The sequence below is a fragment of the Eremothecium sinecaudum genome, chromosome VI (assembly GCF_001548555.1).
Source record: "Eremothecium sinecaudum strain ATCC 58844 chromosome VI, complete sequence".
In the NCBI taxonomy this organism is placed as follows: Eukaryota; Fungi; Ascomycota; class Saccharomycetes; order Saccharomycetales; family Saccharomycetaceae; genus Eremothecium; species Eremothecium sinecaudum.
The window spans coordinates 204,130-226,473 of record NC_030897.1 but is presented as its reverse complement, the minus strand read 5'-3'; the positions used below and the strand labels follow the sequence as shown (position 1 = coordinate 226,473).

The 22,344-nt window shown below is 41.1% G+C and overlaps 13 protein-coding genes across 13 annotated transcripts; 5 read left to right on the top strand and 8 right to left on the bottom strand.

Moving 5' to 3' along the window:
* Positions 1-26: 26 nt before the first annotated feature.
* SSN2 (Ssn2p) lies at positions 27-4,103 on the bottom strand (the record flags this gene model as incomplete). The annotated part of the gene is made up of 1 exon (XM_018133252.1): positions 27-4,103. One exon carries the CDS (start codon positions 4,101-4,103, stop codon positions 27-29), a length of 4,077 nt encoding a protein of 1,358 aa, XP_017988622.1.
* A 181-nt stretch (positions 4,104-4,284) lies between these two features.
* AW171_hschr63588 (putative hydrolase) lies at positions 4,285-6,195 on the top strand (the record flags this gene model as incomplete). Its single annotated transcript, XM_018133253.1, has 1 exon — positions 4,285-6,195. One exon carries the CDS (start codon positions 4,285-4,287, stop codon positions 6,193-6,195), a length of 1,911 nt encoding a protein of 636 aa, XP_017988621.1.
* Positions 6,196-6,355: 160 nt separating this feature from the next.
* On the top strand, positions 6,356-7,168 carry ECM11 (Ecm11p; the record flags this gene model as incomplete). The annotated part of the gene is made up of 1 exon (XM_018133254.1): positions 6,356-7,168. One exon carries the CDS (start codon positions 6,356-6,358, stop codon positions 7,166-7,168), a length of 813 nt encoding a protein of 270 aa, XP_017988620.1.
* Positions 7,169-7,301: 133 nt separating this feature from the next.
* Positions 7,302-7,883, bottom strand: RPS17B (40S ribosomal protein eS17; the record flags this gene model as incomplete). The annotated part of the gene is made up of 2 exons (XM_018133255.1): positions 7,302-7,709; positions 7,881-7,883. 2 exons carry the CDS (start codon positions 7,881-7,883, stop codon positions 7,302-7,304), a joined length of 411 nt encoding a protein of 136 aa, XP_017988619.1.
* Positions 7,884-8,247: 364 nt separating this feature from the next.
* ADA2 (chromatin-binding transcription regulator ADA2) lies at positions 8,248-9,555 on the top strand (the record flags this gene model as incomplete). The annotated part of the gene is made up of 1 exon (XM_018133256.1): positions 8,248-9,555. One exon carries the CDS (start codon positions 8,248-8,250, stop codon positions 9,553-9,555), a length of 1,308 nt encoding a protein of 435 aa, XP_017988618.1.
* A 77-nt stretch (positions 9,556-9,632) lies between these two features.
* UTP6 (snoRNA-binding rRNA-processing protein UTP6) lies at positions 9,633-10,982 on the bottom strand (the record flags this gene model as incomplete). Its single annotated transcript, XM_018133257.1, has 1 exon — positions 9,633-10,982. One exon carries the CDS (start codon positions 10,980-10,982, stop codon positions 9,633-9,635), a length of 1,350 nt encoding a protein of 449 aa, XP_017988617.1.
* Positions 10,983-11,400: 418 nt separating this feature from the next.
* Positions 11,401-12,291, top strand: YML6 (mitochondrial 54S ribosomal protein uL4m; the record flags this gene model as incomplete). The annotated part of the gene is made up of 2 exons (XM_018133258.1): positions 11,401-11,439; positions 11,512-12,291. 2 exons carry the CDS (start codon positions 11,401-11,403, stop codon positions 12,289-12,291), a joined length of 819 nt encoding a protein of 272 aa, XP_017988616.1.
* Positions 12,292-12,847: 556 nt separating this feature from the next.
* On the top strand, positions 12,848-13,542 carry AW171_hschr63582 (40S ribosomal protein uS13; the record flags this gene model as incomplete). Its single annotated transcript, XM_018133259.1, has 2 exons — positions 12,848-12,894; positions 13,149-13,542. The coding sequence occupies 2 exons, from the start codon at positions 12,848-12,850 to the stop codon at positions 13,540-13,542; spliced, it is 441 nt and encodes a 146-aa protein (XP_017988615.1).
* Positions 13,543-13,991: 449 nt separating this feature from the next.
* On the bottom strand, positions 13,992-15,293 carry AW171_hschr63581 (HFL238Wp; the record flags this gene model as incomplete). The annotated part of the gene is made up of 1 exon (XM_018133260.1): positions 13,992-15,293. One exon carries the CDS (start codon positions 15,291-15,293, stop codon positions 13,992-13,994), a length of 1,302 nt encoding a protein of 433 aa, XP_017988614.1.
* Positions 15,294-16,982: 1,689 nt separating this feature from the next.
* AW171_hschr63580 (peroxiredoxin) lies at positions 16,983-17,570 on the bottom strand (the record flags this gene model as incomplete). Its single annotated transcript, XM_018133261.1, has 1 exon — positions 16,983-17,570. One exon carries the CDS (start codon positions 17,568-17,570, stop codon positions 16,983-16,985), a length of 588 nt encoding a protein of 195 aa, XP_017988613.1.
* A 419-nt stretch (positions 17,571-17,989) lies between these two features.
* Positions 17,990-20,599, bottom strand: USA1 (Usa1p; the record flags this gene model as incomplete). Its single annotated transcript, XM_018133262.1, has 1 exon — positions 17,990-20,599. One exon carries the CDS (start codon positions 20,597-20,599, stop codon positions 17,990-17,992), a length of 2,610 nt encoding a protein of 869 aa, XP_017988612.1.
* Positions 20,600-20,869: 270 nt separating this feature from the next.
* On the bottom strand, positions 20,870-21,346 carry RCF1 (respiratory supercomplex assembly factor RCF1; the record flags this gene model as incomplete). The annotated part of the gene is made up of 1 exon (XM_018133263.1): positions 20,870-21,346. One exon carries the CDS (start codon positions 21,344-21,346, stop codon positions 20,870-20,872), a length of 477 nt encoding a protein of 158 aa, XP_017988611.1.
* A 287-nt stretch (positions 21,347-21,633) lies between these two features.
* Positions 21,634-22,191, bottom strand: GUK1 (guanylate kinase; the record flags this gene model as incomplete). Its single annotated transcript, XM_018133264.1, has 1 exon — positions 21,634-22,191. One exon carries the CDS (start codon positions 22,189-22,191, stop codon positions 21,634-21,636), a length of 558 nt encoding a protein of 185 aa, XP_017988610.1.
* Positions 22,192-22,344: the final 153 nt, after the last annotated feature.

Here is a 22,344-nt window from a genome sequence, read left to right as displayed (position 1 = left end):
TAATGTAATAATATAATTATCTATGTTCATTGACCCTTCTCCTCTATCCCTTTTACATGCACAATAAAATTCATTACCTTATTAACAGCTACTACATGCCATGGCATGTAGTTATCATTCTTCTTAGATATGCAAAACCATGAATTTAAGCACGCCAGGTCCCTAAATTGCTGAAGTATGGTTTTCAGTAAAGCTGTACTGTCTGAATGTTGGCAATTCAAGAGGTTAACCTCAAATTTGTCCAAAGTGCTGTTTCCTGCAGAAGGTTTGAATTTAAGCAAAGCCCCACTTTTTATCGAACATCTATGCTGAGAGTTCGCCAATTGAAGTGGGCTTTTGAAAATTATACCGTGTATCTCTTCATCAATATTGACAATCACATAATCATCCAAAGCGTCGGGATCAACTTTATTCGCGTTGCTTTTATCCTTGTAGAGCTGTTTGAATGAGGGGTAATTGATATCTTCGTCATATAACGAAACCTTTGTGTTATGACCAACACACACTACCGCCAAATGGAGATTTCTAGTCGTAATTGATAGCCTTCTCCAATGCATTAATTCGTCGTCAGGTAAAACACTATCCATTCTTGTCAGTATGAGACAGATTCGACCGTACTTCGTAGAAGCTAAACCCACGGTTATTTTCCAAATCTCATTGCAAGCTTCTTCAAATCGAGATTTAGAGTTTCCAAGGTGCCAGGCCTTTACAATGTTTTCGGTGCCTTTTGAATCGGACCATGCTGCACATAACCATTCCCGGTCAATGCTCCTGGTGTAAGCCAAGTGGATATAAGAGTCATAGTGGATTATCTGGCTTTGGTTAACAGAGGAGGTTCTAAACACAACATTGTCCGGGAGATCATCCGCTATTGAAGTGAATTTCACCTTCTTGGGAGGTAGTAAATTATAAATACTGCAGCATAATTCATAATATTGATCAATTGAAACAAGGGGGTCCCTTATGGTTTCATTTGGTATAAGCTTTAGTAGGATTTCAACGTCAGGTAACCTGGACTTAACTTCATTTTTAATAAATTGAAATTTGGAAATCATGGTAATGGTATCCTCAAGGCTAGCGCTGATAACTGGTAGAAACAACATCAGTGGTACGTTTCTAACGTTCGTCATGTTAGTTGAGCAATATGATACTATCTGAGCCGATAACAGTAACAGCGATTCTCTATTGAAGTTATTCAGAACCACTATTCCGTTATTCTCATCGTTCGCTAACTTCACCAATTCACAGAAGCCAAACTCCTGTCCAGAGTACAATTGCGCAAGCTCATTGATAAAAGAAACATGGAAGTTTAGCAAAGAAGTTGTTAAAAAAAATGCACGAAAGTTCTTCATGCCTTTGCTAGGCTTTAATGGAAGGTATTTCAGGAATGACTCAGTATCGCTTTTTACCTTTATAAGTTCGCCGTGTTTCTTAACATACACAGAGGGGGGTTTCATGTAAAACATTTCATCAATAATCTCATTCCCATGTATCTTTTCAAACTTGGTGAACAAAGATGACAGAGTCTTTCTTATGACACCGTCCTTGGATAATCTTACATGTTTGAATAAAGGATGATTGATGCCAAAATTACCGAGAAGATCATGGTCAAAGACCAACTGGTCGCATAGTATACCTAAGAGGTCTGGCAAAGTGCTGTTAATCTTCAATGACGGGTTATGCGATAAAAATACATCCGGTATCAGAAACAGTGGCATATGTCTTAATAAGAAAGGAAGGTTATTTGAGGTTTCACGAGAACCCTTGGTTATTAGAGAGTACTCTCCTCCTGCTGTTTCAGCCGGCTCCTCTTGGCTATCACGCTTCTCTTCAAATGGAGTAACCCTTAACGATAGCTTTTCTTCTCCACTGACAGTTGAAGTCGATTCAAAATAATTGGCAGAAGTAGCATTGAAGTTATGCTGCTCTGGTTCAATATTTACGCAGTCTTCTAATGATGTCGGTTTTAACATAGTTGATAATTCGGTTCTACCTGGGCTTTCTTCGTGACTGATTGCAGGAGATTTCCAAATTTGATCAAGCTGACTTTCTCTTGATGGTAATTTATCTATGTCTATTCCCTCGGAATTCTGGTAAACGTCTAAACCTTCATCTTTAGCATTTTCAGGAGGTATATATTCATTCATAGGTCTAGGATGCATATCATATGATGATACTGGTAGCGAAGATTCCAGCTTTCTCGTAGACTGCAATTGGCTGGGATGTAATTCGCCGAACTGCTCTCCGCTAAAATCACTGTCATCATCTTCAGAGCTAGAAAAGTTGGTGGTACTGACTTCAAATTTTAAAGGTTCATCGATCTCATTGGGGTCGAAAGAAAACTTCCCACCGTTTTTGTACTTGTTGTCAACATTAGATTCTATGATCGGATTGAAATTCAAAGGAGCAAAAACACTTTTCCTTCTATCCTTAGGCGTCTCTACCGGTAATGGAGCACCAGGATCCATATACAGTGGAGTTGATGGTAATGTTATTTCATCCAACGGTATATCCAAATACTTTCTCTTTAACGGTGTTTGTTGAATATTATATTCAGCAGCAGACCGGTCAGGATATATCATATTGTCAGAGTCACTTTCGATGTCAACCATTTCAAACATATTATCATTAATTTCTTTCTGTCCTTTTTTTTGATCACTACCACTGTCATCCCCGAATAAATCTCTCTCATCATCGTCCCCAAATAAATCCTCCTCGAAGCTCATAGGATCGTAATCCGCAGAGCCTTGTATAGTATTTGTTGACTCTTCCCGTTTTAGTTCTGAACTTCCCTGCTTTTCCTGTCCATTATAGATTTTCCCCTCATTTGGTCCATCTCCATGAGATTTGGCAGATGATGGACAACCTATCATTTCATCCATCGCCGATCCTGTATTTTTGTTGATATTTGGTGTTGTTATAAATCCATTACCAAATGAGTCCGTAGACAATGAAGTCCCCGACCTCATTGCATCTTGCAGTTTATTCGTTGGCGTTAGTTTCATCTTAGTAGTCGACTGACTAATGTTCCCTGCACTATTGCATGCATATTTGTTGAAGGAGTGCATCTGATCAGTAAAGCCGCCTCCGGTGCTGGTCGGGTTGTTTCCTGTAGCAGTGTTCGCATTCGCTGAGGTACCAGGTATACGATATGCAGAGGTTAATTTAAGCTGCATGAAATCATCCACCATATCAAAACATTCCTGGAGGTTATTAACAATACTGTCCTTCTTAGTAGAGTAGCTAACTATATCTATAGGACTTTGAAAGTAACACAAATCCATGGGCCATATCACTGTCTTAGTATTTTGGCATTCTTCTGAGTATCTTGAAATCGTTGGAGTGTAACCATTCAGATGATTCAAATTAGGAACTAGTTTGATCCACTTGATGTCGGACTTCTTAGTTAGATCAATCCCATGGGAGACAAGCAGGATCATAAGAAGTGCATTTCCATTCTTAGGTTGCGACGTAAGACACTTGTTGATATCTGTTGATGGCAAATACGCCCGAATTCCGGACGGAGCAAGGTAAACTGCTTTCTGCGCTAAAGTCGGCGAATTAAATGAATCCATAGTCAATCGCTCATTATTCATATCCTTAGTGCAAAATGACACTGTTAAATCTCCATTTTCAAACAGATGGGAATCAAAATGGAACACTTTGCTTGTCTTGTTCCCCTGCTCAAAAATACAAGTATTACCAAAAGGGATCAACTTATTATCAGAGCTCAAACACATATTTATATGTATCATTCGCCGTAACGCCTTCAGAAATATAGCATAAGGGGTTGGAAGGTTTGGTTTCGAGAAATCTGGAGTAAAACTACCTTTCTTCTCAGAATGCGGTACTTCATTTGATCCCTCAACGAAAGGTGAAGGTAAATCATCATCATTAATACTAAAACACCATAGTTCCCTTGAGAACAACGCTACCAATACCTTATTGTTCTTCTTTCTCAAAATTAATTCCGATTGTATAGTCCATTGATCATCTTGAGTACGGGGTACGAACTGCTGATAGTTGATGCGTTTAATACTCTCTACTCTATAATAACTCGTGACGATATCTTCCAATCTGAATTCCGTTTCAAGGATATCCATTCCTATTAACAGCTCAAATCACTTCAGATTCCACCTTTGCACTTATTTTTGTAACCTTGTATTATTTGAATTTAGCTTATCTTAACGTTTATTGGTTAAGTCATAAATTGGGGGGAACAATATATAGCTAACAGAATGACATTATTAATAAATATTGAACAAAATAGGCTGTAACAGTTGAATGCTTGGCTTATCGAGGGATGGCTCGTCCGATATCGGTACTTCAACTAGTGAAGATATTTCCTTATTGTTAGATGACCAACGTGGTGTTGCTTTAGGTGAATTAGTAAGATACAAGGTTCGTGTACACAAGTCTAAGTTAAAAGATAATACAATTAATGAGTTATATATTGCGCTTAAAAACATTGAATCGCCGCTTCTCAGGCCAGTGTACCTAACTGGTCCATATTCTCTTTACGTTGATATTCGACCCCATAATTATTGCGGCTTGAGGGAGTTCAACGGTGATGATCTACAATTCATAGCGGACATGAAACCCGACGAAACGTTTGATGGAATTCTGAGGCTAAACGATGATGCTCGTGTTGGTGATGGGGATGTGTATGCATGGACAATTGATGTTCTTTCACAGATGACGGTTATGACCGGTCATGCGGTTCGATATCGGATGGTAGTTAGCTATTCAAGTTTAGGCATTCGAGTGGGAATGAAGCAGGATCGCAAAGTGCTTGAAGCGGTTGATTGCTTTGAAGTAGAGATTTTAAATACGGAGCAAATATGGAATGCTGCACCTAAGTTTCCAAGTAGGCCTATTCATTTGGTGTTTCTTACCCATGGGGTATTCTCTAACGTTGGATGCGACATGTTATATATCAATGACAGACTGCGAGAGGAATTTGAGAATGTGCAGGAAAGCGATAACCCCAATCTAGTTATTAGAGGGTATTTTGATAATGCTGGGAAGACCCATAAAGGAGTTGAGTATCTTGGCAGTCGTCTTGCAGAGTACTTTATAAGCACGATAGATGAATTGCGGCAAGATTACAAGGTTTCTAAAGTATCTTTTATTGGTCATTCTTTAGGAGGAGTGGTCCAGGCTGCTGCTCTGCACTTTACATATCTTAAGCGCCCGGAGTTATTCGATGTCTCAAAGTCAGGAGTGGAACCTATAAACTTTATTGCCATTGCCAGTCCCTTCCTGGGGGTCATTGGTGATGTTCCCATGTATGCTTCCTTTGCATTGGATTTGGGGGCCCTTGGGAAAACTGGCAGGGACTTAAATCTAAAGAATGACCTAGTTCTGTTCCGTTTTAAGCATAAAAAGAATGAGGAACGTCGGTCTATCCTTGAGGTTATAGCTACTGGGCCGGCCCAGTCTTTGTTTCGCAGCTTGGCTCATCGTACTTTGTATGCGAACGCTACTCACGACGGAATTGTCCCTCTGCGAACTGCAGCTCTGCTGTATTTGGACTGGTATGGCCTACAAGCCGTCAATTGTATTAAAGAGAAGGAAACTGAGAAGGAAAAGGAGAAGGAAAAGGAAGGAGAATCAGATATGTCTGTTGAAAAGGATCCTTTAAGCGCTGACACTGTAGAAATACCCATTGAAAAAGAAGGAAAAACTCAAGGGTCAAGGTGGCTCCTTCCAAGGAATGTGCACCGTAAAAGTAAACATAAATGGTATAAACGATCACAAACTATTCGTCCTGGTAGTGCTTCTATCTGGGATGATGACATTGATTTCCATCCACCTACAAAGGCATCCGCCTTAATGTCTGCAGCTAATATTTTGGTTGCTCCTTTGCCCAAACAAGAGTATTTAAAATCGCCATCAACTCGTACAGATACGATTTTTCACGATAAAGTCTACTATCCAGAGGAATTGCCAGCTCCACACTACAAGGATAGGGAGCTAGTAAAGAAGTTAATTTACCCTAATGATAGAGTACATCGAATACAGGAAAATATAGCGAGAGGATGGCAAGAGACAATGAGCTGGAGAAAAGTGCTCGTGAGTCTACAACCTGAAACTCACAATAACATCATTGTAAGAAGACGCTTTGTGAACGCATTTGGATGGGTCGTTATTGAGCACTTAGTTAAAGAACATTTCAGCATTTCAGCGAGCTAAAATGGGTACTATGCAAACTATATATGCAGGTGATATGAATATTTATGAAGTACTTTTCATTTAAATAAAGACATTCGTAACATGAAAAACGTCAGCCTTGAAAGAACTTAACCTCGATATAAACATAATTAAGTGTACATAAGGTAAAAACAGTCATCTAATGACAGTCTTAAAGAACGAAGCAGGCTCTTACGAGAATATGTCACCATTTATTACTCCGGCTCCTCTTGAGGAGCTTTCGACAAATCAGAAAGAGCAACATTTATCGCATAGCCGCCCAGCTAAAAACTCCCCAGATAAACATCAAAAAGTTGTAAAAGCTTCTACCATAATTACTAAGGAGCAGAAGAATATTGCATTGACTAAGATACTATTGAAGCAGGCTAACGTAAATCCGATTGTGTCGAAGCACGAACTCAGCGAGGAAGAAAGTATCACTGTTGAATCTGCCCCCAAGCCGCCCCTGGTGCAAACTCCAACTCGTCAACAGTCACCAACGCGGCCAAATCAAGCAAATTCAATCAACAAACCAGTGACTGTGCCTGATACACTTTATATCGATACCCCAAAGCCCGCCAAAGTCAAGCCTTTAGAGAAAGTTCGCGACGAACCCAGGAAAGATCCTGGACCCTACCAGAACATAGAAAGTCTACTCTATGAGCAGAACAACACACTCTTTGAGGCTGAAAACTACCAGGAAATCTTCACTCAGGCCGAAGACACAGAACAGTATTGTAGGGTGGCATCGCTTGACTTCCAAGAATGGTCCGCGATGGGCCAAGAAATCCTAGAAGAGCAACGGGAACTAATGGAAAAAATGGTAGCAAATAGAGCAAAGCTTAGCCATAAGTTCCAAGTCATCACACGTATCATTAATGACCGTGCACAGGTCCTTATGGACCAGGGAAACCGCTTCCAGAAAAAGCTAGAACGCATTCAGTCTCTGGGCAAAGAAATCCTAGACATGATCTAAGCAAATACCTTCACCGTCAGCAAACATAGGTTGGTAGTGGTTCGTATTATAATGTGGCTAAATATATAACTGTACACATTTTAAATGAGTATTCACAAAAAGTACTAAGCGCTCGATAGAATCGCCCTGCAACTCAGTTTCTTCTTCTGATTCTTCTGTCTCTTTGACCAGAGACGTTGGAGACTGACATTGGCAACTTCATGCCCAAGTTCTTGATCAAGTCAGCGGTTTGGGCGTCAATGTTCAACACTCCCTTGGTGTGAGACAAGTCCAAAGCAGAGACAGCTGGAACATATTGATCCTTTCTTTCTCTTTCTTCTTCTTGCAACTTGAAGGAAATACCTCTAACTGGACCCTTTTGGATTCTCTTCATCAAATGAGTTGTGTAACCAGCAATCTTGTTTCTCAATCTCTTAGATTGGATAGTGGCGATTTCATCACACAATCTCTTGTTGGTTTGGAAATCCATAGTCAACTTAGGATAGTAACGTTCAATCAAAGCCTTGGAGGCACGCTTAACGGTCTTGGTTCTAACTCTACCCTATTGAACATTTATTGTTAGTAAAATGCGCTTACAATATTATAACATTATAATAGAAATCTTAATAGACGTCTAGCAAACGTATGATGAACAGTGTGAAATCACCAAAACATCTAATAAAAAAACCTAATATAACGCCATAAAAACTTCCATTCCAGATATTTAACGTACCATTTTGTATTGATATTAGCTCCCTTGGCTTTCGAATTCTTGAACTAGCTATTACGCCTTTATCTTATTAGTATAACCTTCAGAGTTTCAACACTATTGAGTGGAGTTCGTATCCAGCGGTCGCTGGTGTGCGGCTGGTGGATTGTGGATTGTGACGGTTTTGCGTCGTGAAATTTAGTCAACCGAGATCTCGTATTGATGTGTGGGTGTGTTCTTTTTAGCATGTATGGGTTTAGTGCAGTCCCATATCACTGTAGACGACAGTGGATTCAATGTTCTGAAATGCATCCTTTATATTTAGCTGCCGTTGAAACCTCACGAAAACAGCAGCTATAATTACTGATAACGAGACCTAGACTTATGCTGGATGTCTAACAAGTTTCACTGTGATATTTGTTCGTCGGATTGTACGAATCGGGTGCGTGTATCATGTGCTGAGTGCCCTGAATATGATTTGTGTGTTCCATGTTTCTCACAGGGCTTATATAACGGAAATCATCGACCATATCATGACTATAGGATTATAGAAACGAACTCATATCCAATACTTTGTGAGGATTGGGGAGCAGATGAGGAACAGGCGTTGATTCGTGGGGCACAGACGTTGGGATTAGGGAATTGGCAGGATATTGCAGATAATATTGGCTCCCGAGATAAAGAAGAGGTATATGAGCATTATGTGAAGTACTACCTTGAAAGTAAATTCTATCCTATTCCAGACATTACAATGGATATCAATGTTAAGCAGGAGACTTTTTTGGCTGAGCGGAAGCGTCGTATTGAGAAGTTTCGGGAAAAGCCATTACAACTACCAAGGAAGCCAGTGGCATCGGTTCCGTCGTGCCACGAAGTCCAAGGGTTTATGCCAGGGCGATTGGAGTTTGAAAATGAGTTTGAAAAGGATGCAGAGGGGCCTGTTAAGGATATGGTTTTTGATCCTGATGACCAGCCTCTGGAAATTGAAGTAAAGCTGGCGATCTTGGATATCTACAACTCGCGGCTCACAACGCGTACAGAAAAGAAGCGGCTACTGTTTGAGAATAACCTTCTTGATTACCGCCGGCTACAGAGCATTGAGAAGAAGCGGCCTAAGGAGCTCAAGGACATGTACAACAAACTGAAAGCATTTGCGCGAATCATGACGCCTCAGGATTTTGAGCAATTCAGCAAGGACATCTTACAAGAGCTACGCTGCAGAACGCGAATTGCACAATTACAAGAATGGAGATCTAACGGACTTACTTCACTAGAAGCTGGACTTAAGTACGAACGCGATAAACAGGCAAGACTCCAAGCCTTGGAGCGTTTTGGCTCTTCTATTTATTCTCTTTCCAATTCCGCTGGCGCCAATCGCTACCGCGCATCCGCCGCACATAGATCGGGCTCGGATTATACACCTAACTACAACGAAGGCAACAATAGAAAGAAAACAATTACTGTTAGCGACATCCAGCATGGTGCTGATTTTGGGTTATTATCACCCGAGGAGCAACAGCTCTGCATGCAGCTAAAAATACTTCCTAAACCCTATCTGGCCATTAAGGAAGTTATGTTCAGGGAGCTACTCAGGACAGGTGGTAACCTGAAGAAGAAGCAATGTCGTGAGTTGTTGAATATAGATGCTGCCAAAGCCAATAAGATCTATGAATTTTTTGACTACCAAAATTGGTTATAAATGGACTTCATAGTTTACGTACGATTAATAAATTAATAAATAGCTAGTAGAGGTAAACCTCTTAGGAAAACCACCAACTATAACTTCTTTACAATTGCGTTTAGGATCCTGTATCTAGGATCTTCGGACTTGCTCATCTCAAATAAGAAGCGGTCTTGAATGTATGACGTGTAAGCAGTGCTCAATTTCTTCACATTTTCGCTTGAGCACTTGCTCTTATATGCAAGGTATTTTTTGACTGACAGCTGCAATTCGTCGATCTCTAATGTTTCTGGGGTCATGTATCGTATGTTCATCACAATATCCTGGATCAAAACTTGCACGTATATGTCAGGCATCGAGTTCTCTACCGTGATGTCGTCGAATTGCAAGTTCTTCAAGTATTGAACGACATGATGTATCAGGTATTCCCTATTTAGATCTTCAAAACTGTCAAAAAGTTTAATATATTCCAATGAAAGCTTGAACACGAACTCTAAAGCATTACGTTTCAACTCCAAGTCCAGTTTGCTATCGCTGTTAGAATAGTACCCATTACGTTTCCGGATGTAGTCTTCTGCAAGCTTTCTCATTGCGAGATCATAAACTACCAATGCTATTTCACCACGTAGAGCCGGATTCGTCTCCTCTGTTCCCAGCATACTCATATCAGCATCCGGTAGCTCATTTAATTTGTCCTTCATTTGATCCCCAGTCGATGGAACTTGTAGTTTTTCTGTGTGCTCGTCCTGCGCTTCTTGATCTATGCTAGTATCTTTCTTTGCTACCTCCTGTTGTTGTTGCATATCTAGCTCCTGCTCTCTTTCGTTAATCAAATTCATAACTTTCCGGCGATGCAATAGTTTAGTTACAAAATTCAACTCAAACTTCACGTATTCATACCACAACTTAGGCACATCAGGATTGAAGCGCAAACCAGTCTGGAAAACAGTTCTACAACTCTTGTAGTTCGCATGCACCTCGTATTCATACTTAGCGCAAGAAATCCAGATGTCCACATTGGAGGGATGTAACTTCAGCAACTGGTTATAGACGTTTTGTACCTTCTTATATGAAACATGAGGACTACTCTTTAAGTGGTTCAGGAACATAGCCCAAAATTTTACCTCTTTCGGAAACTTATTGCATCCCCTTTGGAAGATGAAGATAATTCTTTGTTGTATAGACCATTCTGAAACACTGTTTGTCCTCGCATCCTGCAATATTCTCTTGACACGTTTTTGCCGCAACTTTTCAACGTTCTTCTCGTACTCAATGTACCTAATATAGTCACTTATTGATGATCCACGGGAACTTAACCGATGCTCAAAGTTGGTACGTTTGCTCATTATCGTAGATATTTCATTCTTGGTAAACAACCCCTTGTCAATTAGGTCTGTAACCTCAGGAATGCATTGTTCCAAATAGTATCTAGCCTTGGTGGACATTATGCAGTCTAATATACAGTACTGGACTTCCTACACCTCTATAGTCTATGCTATGAGAAGGCGATGAGGTACAATTTTACATAGTTCCCTACAATGAAAAATTTTAAAAGTCGTTTCTTTTTCGGTGAGCTTTTGATTCATATCTCGAAGAAAGAAGATGGGTATAGCAAGAACGTAGAGTTTAAGTCAGAGATGCGGACATTTCCGTACTCTAATGATGAGCAGCAATGGACTTTGGGTATGTTTCCTCTTTCTGTAGTACTGTATCGATATTAGAGGTCTTGTGTGTTACCCGGATTTAGATTTCATAGCATCAATTTTTCACCGTATATTCATCAATATTAAACTTTAAGATGGCATTGGCGCATCAAAAGCTAGCATTCTTCTCTGTGAAATACCTGTCAATACGTTTTCTAAGATGCAAATTGCTAGAGCATTGAATTTGGCCTCCCGAAATGTACGTATAAAGCCTTTTTGTGCCTTTCCAACTGTTTTAATCAACAATTCCGTAACTAACATGTCTTTACAGCTTGCTCGCAGCTCTTCTTCAAAGGCTCCTGCAATCCTGCCTAATAAGGGAACACCTCCACGTTATACTTTAGCTAGTCTGCGCTCTTTCCCATCTTTGGAACCCCATACTTTAATACCAGTTCCAACCTCTGTGTTCAATGCGCCATTAAGAAGAGATATACTATGGAGGGCTGTGGTTTATGAAAACGATAATAAGCGTGTGGGATCGTCCAATCCTCCTACTAGAAGTACCAACGGTTACTCCAGACGTAAACTGGCACCTCAGAAAGGTACCGGTCGCGCCAGAGTGGGTGATGGAAACTCCCCTACAAGACACAACGGTGCGATTGCCCATGGTGGACGCGCCCCCAACAACTTCAAAACAGATCTGCCTAAGAAAATTTACCACCAAGCCTTTAACGTTGCACTAAGCTACCAATACCGCAAGAACCATATCTTCGTGATTGGTAACCGCGAATGTCTTACTACGAAAAACGAGCTAGATCTCGACGTGCTAGATATTCCAGCTGCTAAGGATATGGAAGATAACACTCCTCTCTTCGAGAAATTTCTCACAGAATATGATCTGCTGAAAAAGAAGCTACTGTTTATTACCAATGAACCTAGGGAAGGTCTCTTTGCATCTACTGAGCGTTTTGAAGACAAAGTCAACATTGTTCAGAAGGAATTCGTTGACGTGAATGACATTTTGAAGGCTGACCGGATTTTTATTGAGCTTGAAGCCTTAGAATACCTTGCTGTTGTTTTTGCACCAGAACCACCCATCTTAAACCAATAAATACTATATAACTGTATATATTCTGAACTCCGAATGAAGTCTAAAATGACTTCTTAATCTTACTCACCTCAAACTTTAAAAACAAAGAACTAGATAATACAGGCAGGCAGGCAGGCATCAAGCACCAAGTGCTAGACTGACTACCTATGTTTTCTATAACCGTCTTTCATTTACATTTTAATAGCTCCGTACCAAATTACACTATTTATGACTGCTTTTGCACCCATACATTACCCTCCGTGCACCATAGTAGTGGGTAATAGATCTGAAAATGGTTGCCCGGGCCCATCGCCCGCCTCCCTCCGGACGCTTCCCGCCCGTGCCGGCCCTGCCACCAATTCTCTCTTTCTAGGCCCGCTCCCACCGGAACACGTCCTGTCTACGTTCCTCGCGGCTGGTCCACCCGCCACTCTCTACCCAGAGCCCTACTGACAGCTGCTCGAGTCACTACACTTTTCACGGACTGCCAGTAAGAACTCTGAAGGAAATAGTATTAACAAACTTGAACTGTGTTACTTACTACCGACCAATAGCTAAACCATAGAACAAAGCAGAAATGTCTCTAGTCGTTACTGAACAAGGTTCTTTCCAACACATTTTGCGGTATGTTTAATTCTTGGACGTTGAGGTGAGCGTATATTACCAGCTGAGGGCAAAGTTATGAAGTTAATGCGTCAAACAACCAACATGAACAAATAGAGATGATACAAACCCCTAATGAGTGGATGTAATGAAGTGATTTTGTATATTAATTTTCCCGACCAATTGTTAGAAATCAGAAGTTGAGCAGCAAATGGCCTGTATACGCCCGCACCTTTTCAGGTTGAAATTCGTCAAATTTACTAACTTTCTTACAGTTTGTTGAACACTAACGTTGATGGTAACGTTAAGATCGTCTACGCCTTGACCACCATCCGTGGTGTTGGTAGAAGATACTCTAACTTGATCTGCAAGAAGGCTGATGTCGATTTGCACAAGAGAGCTGGTGAGTTGACCCAAGAAGAATTAGAAAGAATTGTTCAAATTATGCAAAACCCAACTCATTACAAGATTCCAGCTTGGTTCTTGAACAGACAAAAGGATGTTAACGACGGTAAGGACTACCACTCCTTAGCTAACAACTTGGAGTCCAAGTTGAGAGAAGATTTGGAAAGATTAAAGAAGATCAGAGCTCACCGTGGTATCAGACACTTCTGGGGCTTGCGTGTTAGAGGTCAACACACCAAGACGACTGGTAGAAGAAGAGGTTAAAGAACTCGCTTTGAGTGACATTTATGTTTCTGTTTGCGTTTCTGTAACATTTTGAATATACAAGGGAGAGAATTATGTGGAGATCCTTGCCCTGATTCTTTGTACTTTTATAAAAATCAAATCATACTTGATAATATAAGTATATAATATTATCCTTATTGCTGTTATTGGTTTTGTCATTTTGTATTTATTTTTAGGTGCTTTTACAAAGCGCTGTCAAAAAAGTCTATCATAGTTTCATGATTATATGCTAGAAAGTTCATATACTTGCCAATGAATGATTCATAGTAACCATCTAGTGGAAATGCCCATATATGCCCTACGTTACTTATGGGTTATAACACAGGACGTCGTCTTGTCGAAGAACACATTTAATAAGTTCATCATGAGTCTCATACCTATCGCAAGACGTGGTTCAAGTATTAGTCGTGGTCCATTCGTTCCCGATCTCAAGTATTTAGTTTATTAATATTGAGCTCCTTAAGAGGTCTGCCTCTCAGCATCGTATTTATCTTGTTCTTGTTCGTCGGTGTCAATACAGTCCGGCCATTATACTTATGAGCCTTTGGAGTTACTGCAGAGAATGAGTTTATATCCGTAGCCTTTGAGGCTCCCTTAAGAGCTCCATTTATCAATTTGTTAACTCTGTTATTAGGTGATGTCTGTACAGGCGTTAACTGTTTGTTGGATCGTAATCTAAAGGTTAATGCCTGTCCTTTACTCAATTGAGAAGTAGGACACGGAGAGGCCTCGGGACTTGGTCCCTTAGCAGTCGCTACAATACTGCTCAGGGCAACAAAATGTTTAACATTGGGCCTCTTGGGTGTTTTAAGTTGAGCAGACGAAGAATGTACAACGCGAATTGGTTCAACAGACGATTCTCGAAGAGTTTTGTCTTCCAATGGTGAACTAGACCGTTTTGCAAGCTTGTCGGCTGAGAGTGGAGTTGAAGGTAACTGTTCTGTCGTATCCTTGATCTTCTTTTTAGTGCTTTGTCTTCTATTTTGAAACCATATTTGAACCGCTTTCTCCGTCATGTTGCATCGATTTGCTAGTTCTATACGCTTCTCCTTAGAAGGTGTCCGACACTGAGCAAATTCTTGCTGAAGGATAAGCAACTCATGCTTAGAAGTTCTTCTTCTCTTGCGCCTTGCCAGTGGTGCATTGTCGATCGAGGGTTCCTGAGACAAGAATGTGTCTAGGAAATGTGAAATGAATGCAAAGGACCGCTTATTATTCCCTGACATGGTTGATGAAGCATTGCTGTTGGCGTTTTTGTTTGATATTATAGGAGCAATGGCCTCATTCACTACGTCAGTGCTAACAGTCGGTGACCCAAAATCCTTCTCTGGAGCAGTTGGGGTTCGTAAGACCAACTTTCTCTGTTCGTCCGAAGCCTCTCCGTTAGGAGATTTAGATGGGGACGCGGACGCTGTATTCGCACCAATTGGTGTCCAGGATTGTGCTAGTAGTGTGTTTCCGCCATACGGTTGCACGCCTCTTGGATTGCTTTCAGGTGTTACATATGATACGGGCTTAGTCGGATACGGAGTTCCCGGCAGAGCATTAGCAAGTGGTGGCAATTTTATTAAGCCCTGTCCATCTGGCTTGAATTTAGCATAACGCAGGGATTGCTGATACCCCTCAGCTGCTGATAGCTCTTGTCGTAGCACTGTGGCCAACTTAGGCAGCATGGGTTTCACGTGGCCAAACTCAGAGCATTGCTTATTTGCTGGGGACATCTCACACATATAGTTCCGTTAGCTCAAATGCAAATAAAACTACAAGTAGCACCTCCTAACCACTCTACGCCTAAAGAAGTGCTTTTAATACCACCCATAACTCTTTTATATTATTATGACAAAGCCCAAACAACTAGCTACTACGTACCTCCTTTTGACCAATACCATTAACTATAGTGGAAAAGGAAAACAAAGCGGCTACCGCCCACACTAAACACGGACAGGACCCAGACCCACCCTATCTACTAATCACGGAAATTTTAACTCCCATAGTCGCGATCGCCCATCGAACCTCTTAATATCCTAACCGCTTCAGGGAAGCAAATTAGGTAGATTACAACCATTGGTTCGTGTCTTAGCGCAGAAATAGCATACTTTCACAGTCAACGCCCCTAAGAACGCGATCTTCGAAATGGCATCTGTTTACTTTTGGCATAGATAACCGCGTCCATACCATCTCCTTCGAAAAAATTCCTTACATCATCCTATCGCCATATATGGTGCACCGATGCGTTGATCGTGTCGCCCCAGACTTCACGCACGCAATTCTTTGCCTAAACAACACATTGCGTATGTTTCACATAAATAAAGGGAAAGAGCTTTTTTTTAGGATTTTTCGCGTTTGAAACATCATCGAACAAAAGGTGACACATGTAGGTGGCCTAATAACTGCACTTGATGACCACTACATAGCTAAATTGGGCAAAAGAGTGTCATTAAGAGCATCGGAAACGGTAGAAAAGGGTCTGAAATGGGATAAAGTAGTATGATCATGTGTGTATCCCAATCACGTGCCCTTTGTTTAAGGAACAGTGCGCTCCATTACTGCCGAGATCAGAGGGAGTGCAGAACAAAGGAACTACCATAAATATAGCATTGTGAGCGGGAGTTTGCATATGTGTAATGATCCACGGTGAATTAAGTTATGGGGATAGGAATTTCAGGCAGGGTAATTATGGCCCGTAGAGGATAGGGGGGAAGTAACAGTGGATATAGGGAATCAAGATCGACAGCGTTGCGGTGATGGTATGCAGAGCGCAGCATATCTTGATCATTGACGATAAGCTTGTTACTATTAGTTGCGCGATATGATGAGATCCCTCGATCGGAATTCGTCTATTAATGTGTCATTTGTACTCCACCACCCATACAGAATGGTGCAGAGATCTAGATCGCTGGCATACTACCAGATGATGGTTTGTAGGTGAAATCAGATGTTAAAACGATTATCAGGTAGGCATCTTCGGTTTCTGCGCTCTACCTTTTACTCCTCTCGAACCGTTAAAAGCACTGTACATGTTCAAAACAGCAGTATAGTGTGCTTAGATCCGCCATTCATGCAGTCACGTGAATAATTTGTAGATGGACTTAAGCGTAGGTTGTGACCTAGACATTCTGGTCTTTGGGAACACTGCAAGTACTTACTGAACGGTATTTAGTCTAGGCTGGACGGAGCTAGAGGTGACTAGCAAACAATAGTTATAATCATCCGAGTAAGACAAATTGTATTATATAACATCATGGTCACGGTAGAAAATAAGCGCTGGTATGTAGACCGAAATTATACGTGTGAGAATAGCTCTATCCAACGCAAGAGAGGGATGACTTGATTCTAATACGGTCACTAATTTCATTATTAACATTACCAACAAAGTTTCATAAAATTATCTAAATAATTATTTACTATCTAGGCTACGTTTACTCTGTGCTGGCAAAGTACTCCTTGGAACCCTCAACATCTGGCTTGATGGTAGCAGCACCTGGAGTCCAGTTACATGGCAAAACAGTGCCGTTCTTCTCGGTCCATTGGAAACCCTCAACCAATCTCAAAGCTTCGTCGACATTTCTACCGACTGGAAGATCGTTGATGGTGATGTGTCTGATGATACCCTTAGGATCAATGATGAACAAACCTCTCAAAGCAATACCGGCGTCTTCGATCAAAACACCGTAGTCCTTGGACAAAGAGTGGTTGGTGTCAGCAACCAATGGGATGTTGACAGCACCCAAACCACCGTCCTTTCTGGCAACGTTAGTCCATGCTAACAAGGTGAACTCGGAATCGGTAGAAGCGAATAGAACCTCAGTGTCTAGGTCGTGGAATTTCTTGGCGGCTTCAGAGAAAGCAATAATTTCTGTGGGGCAGACGAAAGTGAATGCCATTGGAATAAAGGCTAGGACAACCCATTTACCCTTATATTTTTCCAAAGAGACTTCGTCAAATACACCGTCAATGACGGCAGTCTTCGTGAATGCTGGAGCTGGCTTTTGAACTTGAGCAACCATTTTTATTTATCTATATTACTGTTGAGTTAATAAAAAGAACTAATTAAATTGTTTTGCGTAATTAATTTTTATTCACAATAATTGAAAGCTTTATATAGTTTTTCTCCAACGATAATAGAACCCATGGGTTTACCATTGATTTAAGGAGCTCTACGGAATAATAACAAATAATGAGGAATATACTCGGCTGTACATACTACCGGTTTGCCACCATGTGGTTACCCGGCGGATCAACGGAAATAATTACGGAGATACTTACTGTCGGATTTAACCGGAGTAGTTATTTCCGTGAAATCTAAAAGCCTGCTGACAATGGACTGATGAACTATGCTGGTATTACAAAGGCTACGTTGATGGTTACTATTATGGGATGACAAACACCGCGTGGGGATGATCTCAATTAAGGTACGTAGTAACTATTAATCTATATTTGTATTAACTTCATGTAACTGAAAACCAGTAGCCCCCTCATTTCCTGTAGAGTTTATATAATCTACTTGAGATTCATAACTGTTCTCAATCAAATCTTGAGGGGACGGATTCGTTCCGTCGTTACCGTCATTTTGTTCTATTTGGGGTGCGTCGGGCGCGGCTTCTTCTTGCTGGCTTTCCTCACTCTGCCAAAATACCCTCTCCGCCATAATGTCTTCGAACTTGGTTTGAAAGGATGGGAAACATAGTAGGATAAAAAGGGTGGCATTCTTGAGGAGAGATATTGCAAAAGAGTCTTTGCTGGGGTCAGGGACAGTGTGCCGCATTAGTGTGTCACTGCAAAACTCGCTGAAGGTATGGACAGCCCGAAGAAATACGGGTTTGAAACGGAAGTGGCCTTGCGGCAATGTACTGTATACGTAAATTCTTAGTTGCTTTAAAAGTTCGAGTTCTGGGACCGATAGAACGTTTGTGTTTGTGAGATTCCGCTCTATATTTGATAGAATGCTATCAAAAAACATTCGTAGCTGATCTGGGGTTTTGTTTCTATATTCTGGAAGATCGCAACGTTGAAGTATGCGTGGTACGATAACCCTTAAGGAAAGGTTGCTTTTGATATCGTACGTTTCGCATAGCATTAGCTTGAGTTCTGTATTTTCTGTCAAAGTTGCCATCAGAGCTTCTTCCACTGCCTTCGCGTTATTGCAGCGATGAAACCTAGCGAAAAAGCTTGGTTCAATGTGTCCTGCTAAAGCTTCGTGGAGACGCTGCTGCTCTTCCTCACTTATGGGATATTCCTTACCGAAGTAGAAGTCAATCCAAAGTTCAAAAATGATACCCAGTGAGCGTATGAAACTGATTGCAAACATGGAAAAGAATGTCAATATATGCGCTGTTGTTGGTACTATTCCTGTAGCGACTAAATAGAACAGCAATGCTATTGCACCTGAGTTGTAAGCAAGCACATAAACAGACTGCAATATCAATTTCAGGTAATTGAAGGTCGTTTGGATCCAAACGTAGGTTGATATTTGGTGCCATACTTGGCGCAACGTTACCCTGTTGGTAGTAACATCTGTGCTCACCGTATACTGAACGTGTTGAGGTGGTCTTGTGCTCACAGGGACCTTTTCAATAGTTGTTCCTAAGATTGATTCTATCTTTCTTGCTATATGTGGCTTGAGAAGAATTTGGTCTGATAGAACGCGAAATTCATCAGAGCACATACGGATGACATGACCGCTAATGCTCAATTCGTTGATATTTGGTTCAAGCTCTTGTTTGGAAACGAAGAAAGAAGATCCGTTTACGAGAACCCGCTCGAAAAGCTCGCCCGTGCGATGTAGAGGGTCGCCGGCCTCGGTGTAAACTCGCTGGTCCGAGTTTTGAGGATCGACCTCTACTGCTTCAGACTCATTCTGGGGTATAGTCCTATTCGCATTTATATTAGATGCGCTCCTTGACATGCTGTTGGAAACCGATGCACCGTAAGCAGTCGATGTACCACGCGCCGCATGCATTGCACCTCTTGCGTTTGTATTACGCATGGCGTCCACAGCACTAGATGACGTACGAGTGGGATGAAATGAAAACCTGTCTGGACTGTTGAATAGTTCCGACCAGAATCCCGGCCCCGTTTCTAAATACTCTTGGGTTATTTTCACGTGTAACTTGGTATGGTTAGTGTCGGAAATATACTCTAAAATCTTGCTTGGACTTCCTGAAAAGTTCCTGTCATGCACTAGCTGACCGCTATATATCAATCGCACATCGGATGGCGATAACCGCAACGTATGCCCATAAACGGAACAAATAAATTCCTTGACTTCATCAACTGTAGTATCCATCGTAACATTCATAGTCTTCATCGTTAAGGTAGAATCAGATACAAACTCAATAGTAACACCGTCTGTGTTTTGCCCGTGCTCACTGCGAAACATGATTGAGCAATGTGAGGAATGCGAAGGGACAAAGTCAAACCCCAATAAGTCCTTTAACGTTAAATCACCGTACTTCTTCTCATATTCGGGTGAGAGCACAACTGGGTGCGACTTCCCTGCTATCTGGAACGCTACGAGATCCTCCGGTAGATGATCCTTTATATGACATATATTCTTTGGACTAGTACACTCGTATTCGTTTAAAATATTACAAGCCAAACGGCGCAAGTCAACAGTTGTAATATTAAGAGGCAACCCATATTTCACCACAGATATATACTTATCCATGGACAAAGTATTCACCTGGAATTGTACATTCGTAGTCAAAAACTCTGTATCAACATTATAGTCCAAATTTATGTTCGCACCCCTATCGTCACTTCTAATATCAAACTGCAGCCTAATAATTCCAGAACCACCACTAATGTCGGAGCATAGTTCTGTTAAATCCAACTCCCTTTCCATATATTTTAAACAATAGTTTGATGGACGCTCCAATTTATCAACATTTCTAACGAATAAGCACCAATGAATATACTGTAATAACCGTGCTACTGATGCTTTTGGTGAGGCACTAACGAACAACGTATATGAAATGAGCCCTGGGTCCGAGGACCATATGTTGAACTGCACTGGAGATAGCGCTAAATATTCCATTTTGAATAATGCTCCTTATACCTATAAAACGCAGATTTTATACTCCTATGACTATCTCTTTGATATGTTTCACGGTTAAGTGGTTATCGTAGGGGAGATTTCATATATAGGAAGGCCTCTGTGATTACAAATTTTAGCGTCGAAAAATATGTACTAGAGACATTGTCGGGCCATTTTGAGCTTCAAAAGGCTACAAACAGCCCTTGAAATGATAGTTTGATGTCTTCGTTCATTATATAGCTATCTTACTTTTATGGGTATATATAATACTTATTTCTTTATTTTTGACTCAAGTTCTTGGAGTTCTTTTTGAAGTTGTGAAGACTCTTTTTCCATTTCCTTTACCTTTTGACGAGCAAGTTCAGCTCTTTTCTTCCTATTAGCTATTTCTTGATCTCTTCTCTCCAACTCTTCAATCCAAAGTTGTTCTCTCATCTTAGCCTTCTGTCTTAGTAGTTCATCTCCATCAATCTGTGGTTGTTGCTTTTTGCCATATATGAACGAACCACCGATAAGGGCTACCAAAGTAAATGTCTGTAAGGCAACACGCCAGCGGAACCACTTCTGTGCTCCCGTTTTGTTTCCAGACTTGACATTCTTTGCAGCAAGAGTGACAGCCGCAGTAGTGAGGATGGCACCAAGGGGGACTAATGGCTGCTGTTTGCATTGACGTATGAACTTTTCACTGAAACTTACCTGGTCTTCATCTTGCGAGAGGTTATCAAAACTGGATGGCACATAAGACATCTTTGGTTACTGTCTATGATTGCTCGGTGTGCTTCGAGCTTCAGTTTCGCACTGTACTCCAAGAAATGATTTAAAGTATCAGAGAGCTCATTGCTAGCTGGAAATAATTGGCACGTGACTTGTGCGATAACACAGAGAAATGGGTGTATTTGCTTACTATGGAGGATAATAGGAGGCTGATATGACCAGCTGGCCGTTCTGATTTTGTAAAGCTCTGAAATTGTCTATATTCGGTCGATTCGCTACTATATATGTGAATGATTTATACCTAGTAGTTCCGAAGCACATCATTGCTCAAAAATGAACTTCTTAAGCTCAGCATATGCCTTGTCTAGATTGTCGTTAACAATAATGCTGTCATGTGCACCTGTCTCTGCGTATTCCATTTCGGCAACAGCAGCTTCCAATCTCTTATTCATAGACTCGGTGGACTCAGTACCGCGACCGCTTAATCTATCCTTTAGAATATCAAGAGATGGAGGAGCAATAAACAAGAATCTCGCATTCAAGTCGGTCTTCTTAACTGACTTAACGCCCTGCATATCGATATCTAGAAGACAGAGTTTTCCAGAATCGAGAACGTTCTTTACAGATGCCACTGTGGTACCGTAGTAGCTGCCTGAGAATTGAGCCCATTCGATGAACTTATTCTGATCAATCATCTTCTTAAACTCCTCCACGGTAGTAAAGTTATAATCCTTGCCATCTACCTCACCTGGTCTTGGCTTTCTGGTAGTTGAAGAGACAGAGAAGCCAAAAGAATCTGGGAACTCTGCAAAGAGCATCTTTAGCAAAGTAGATTTGCCAGTACCACTGGGACCTGAGATCACGATAGGACGGAGCATTGCAACACTAGGACTTAGTTAACACAGTAATCTTTAAGGAGCATTTGATCGAGATTTTCAGTTTTCACAGCTGGTCAAATTTGAAAAATAATGTTGAGGCGCTTCGAACAGGTATGTTACCATCAATCCTGAAAACCTGCTGCTGATAGTCAA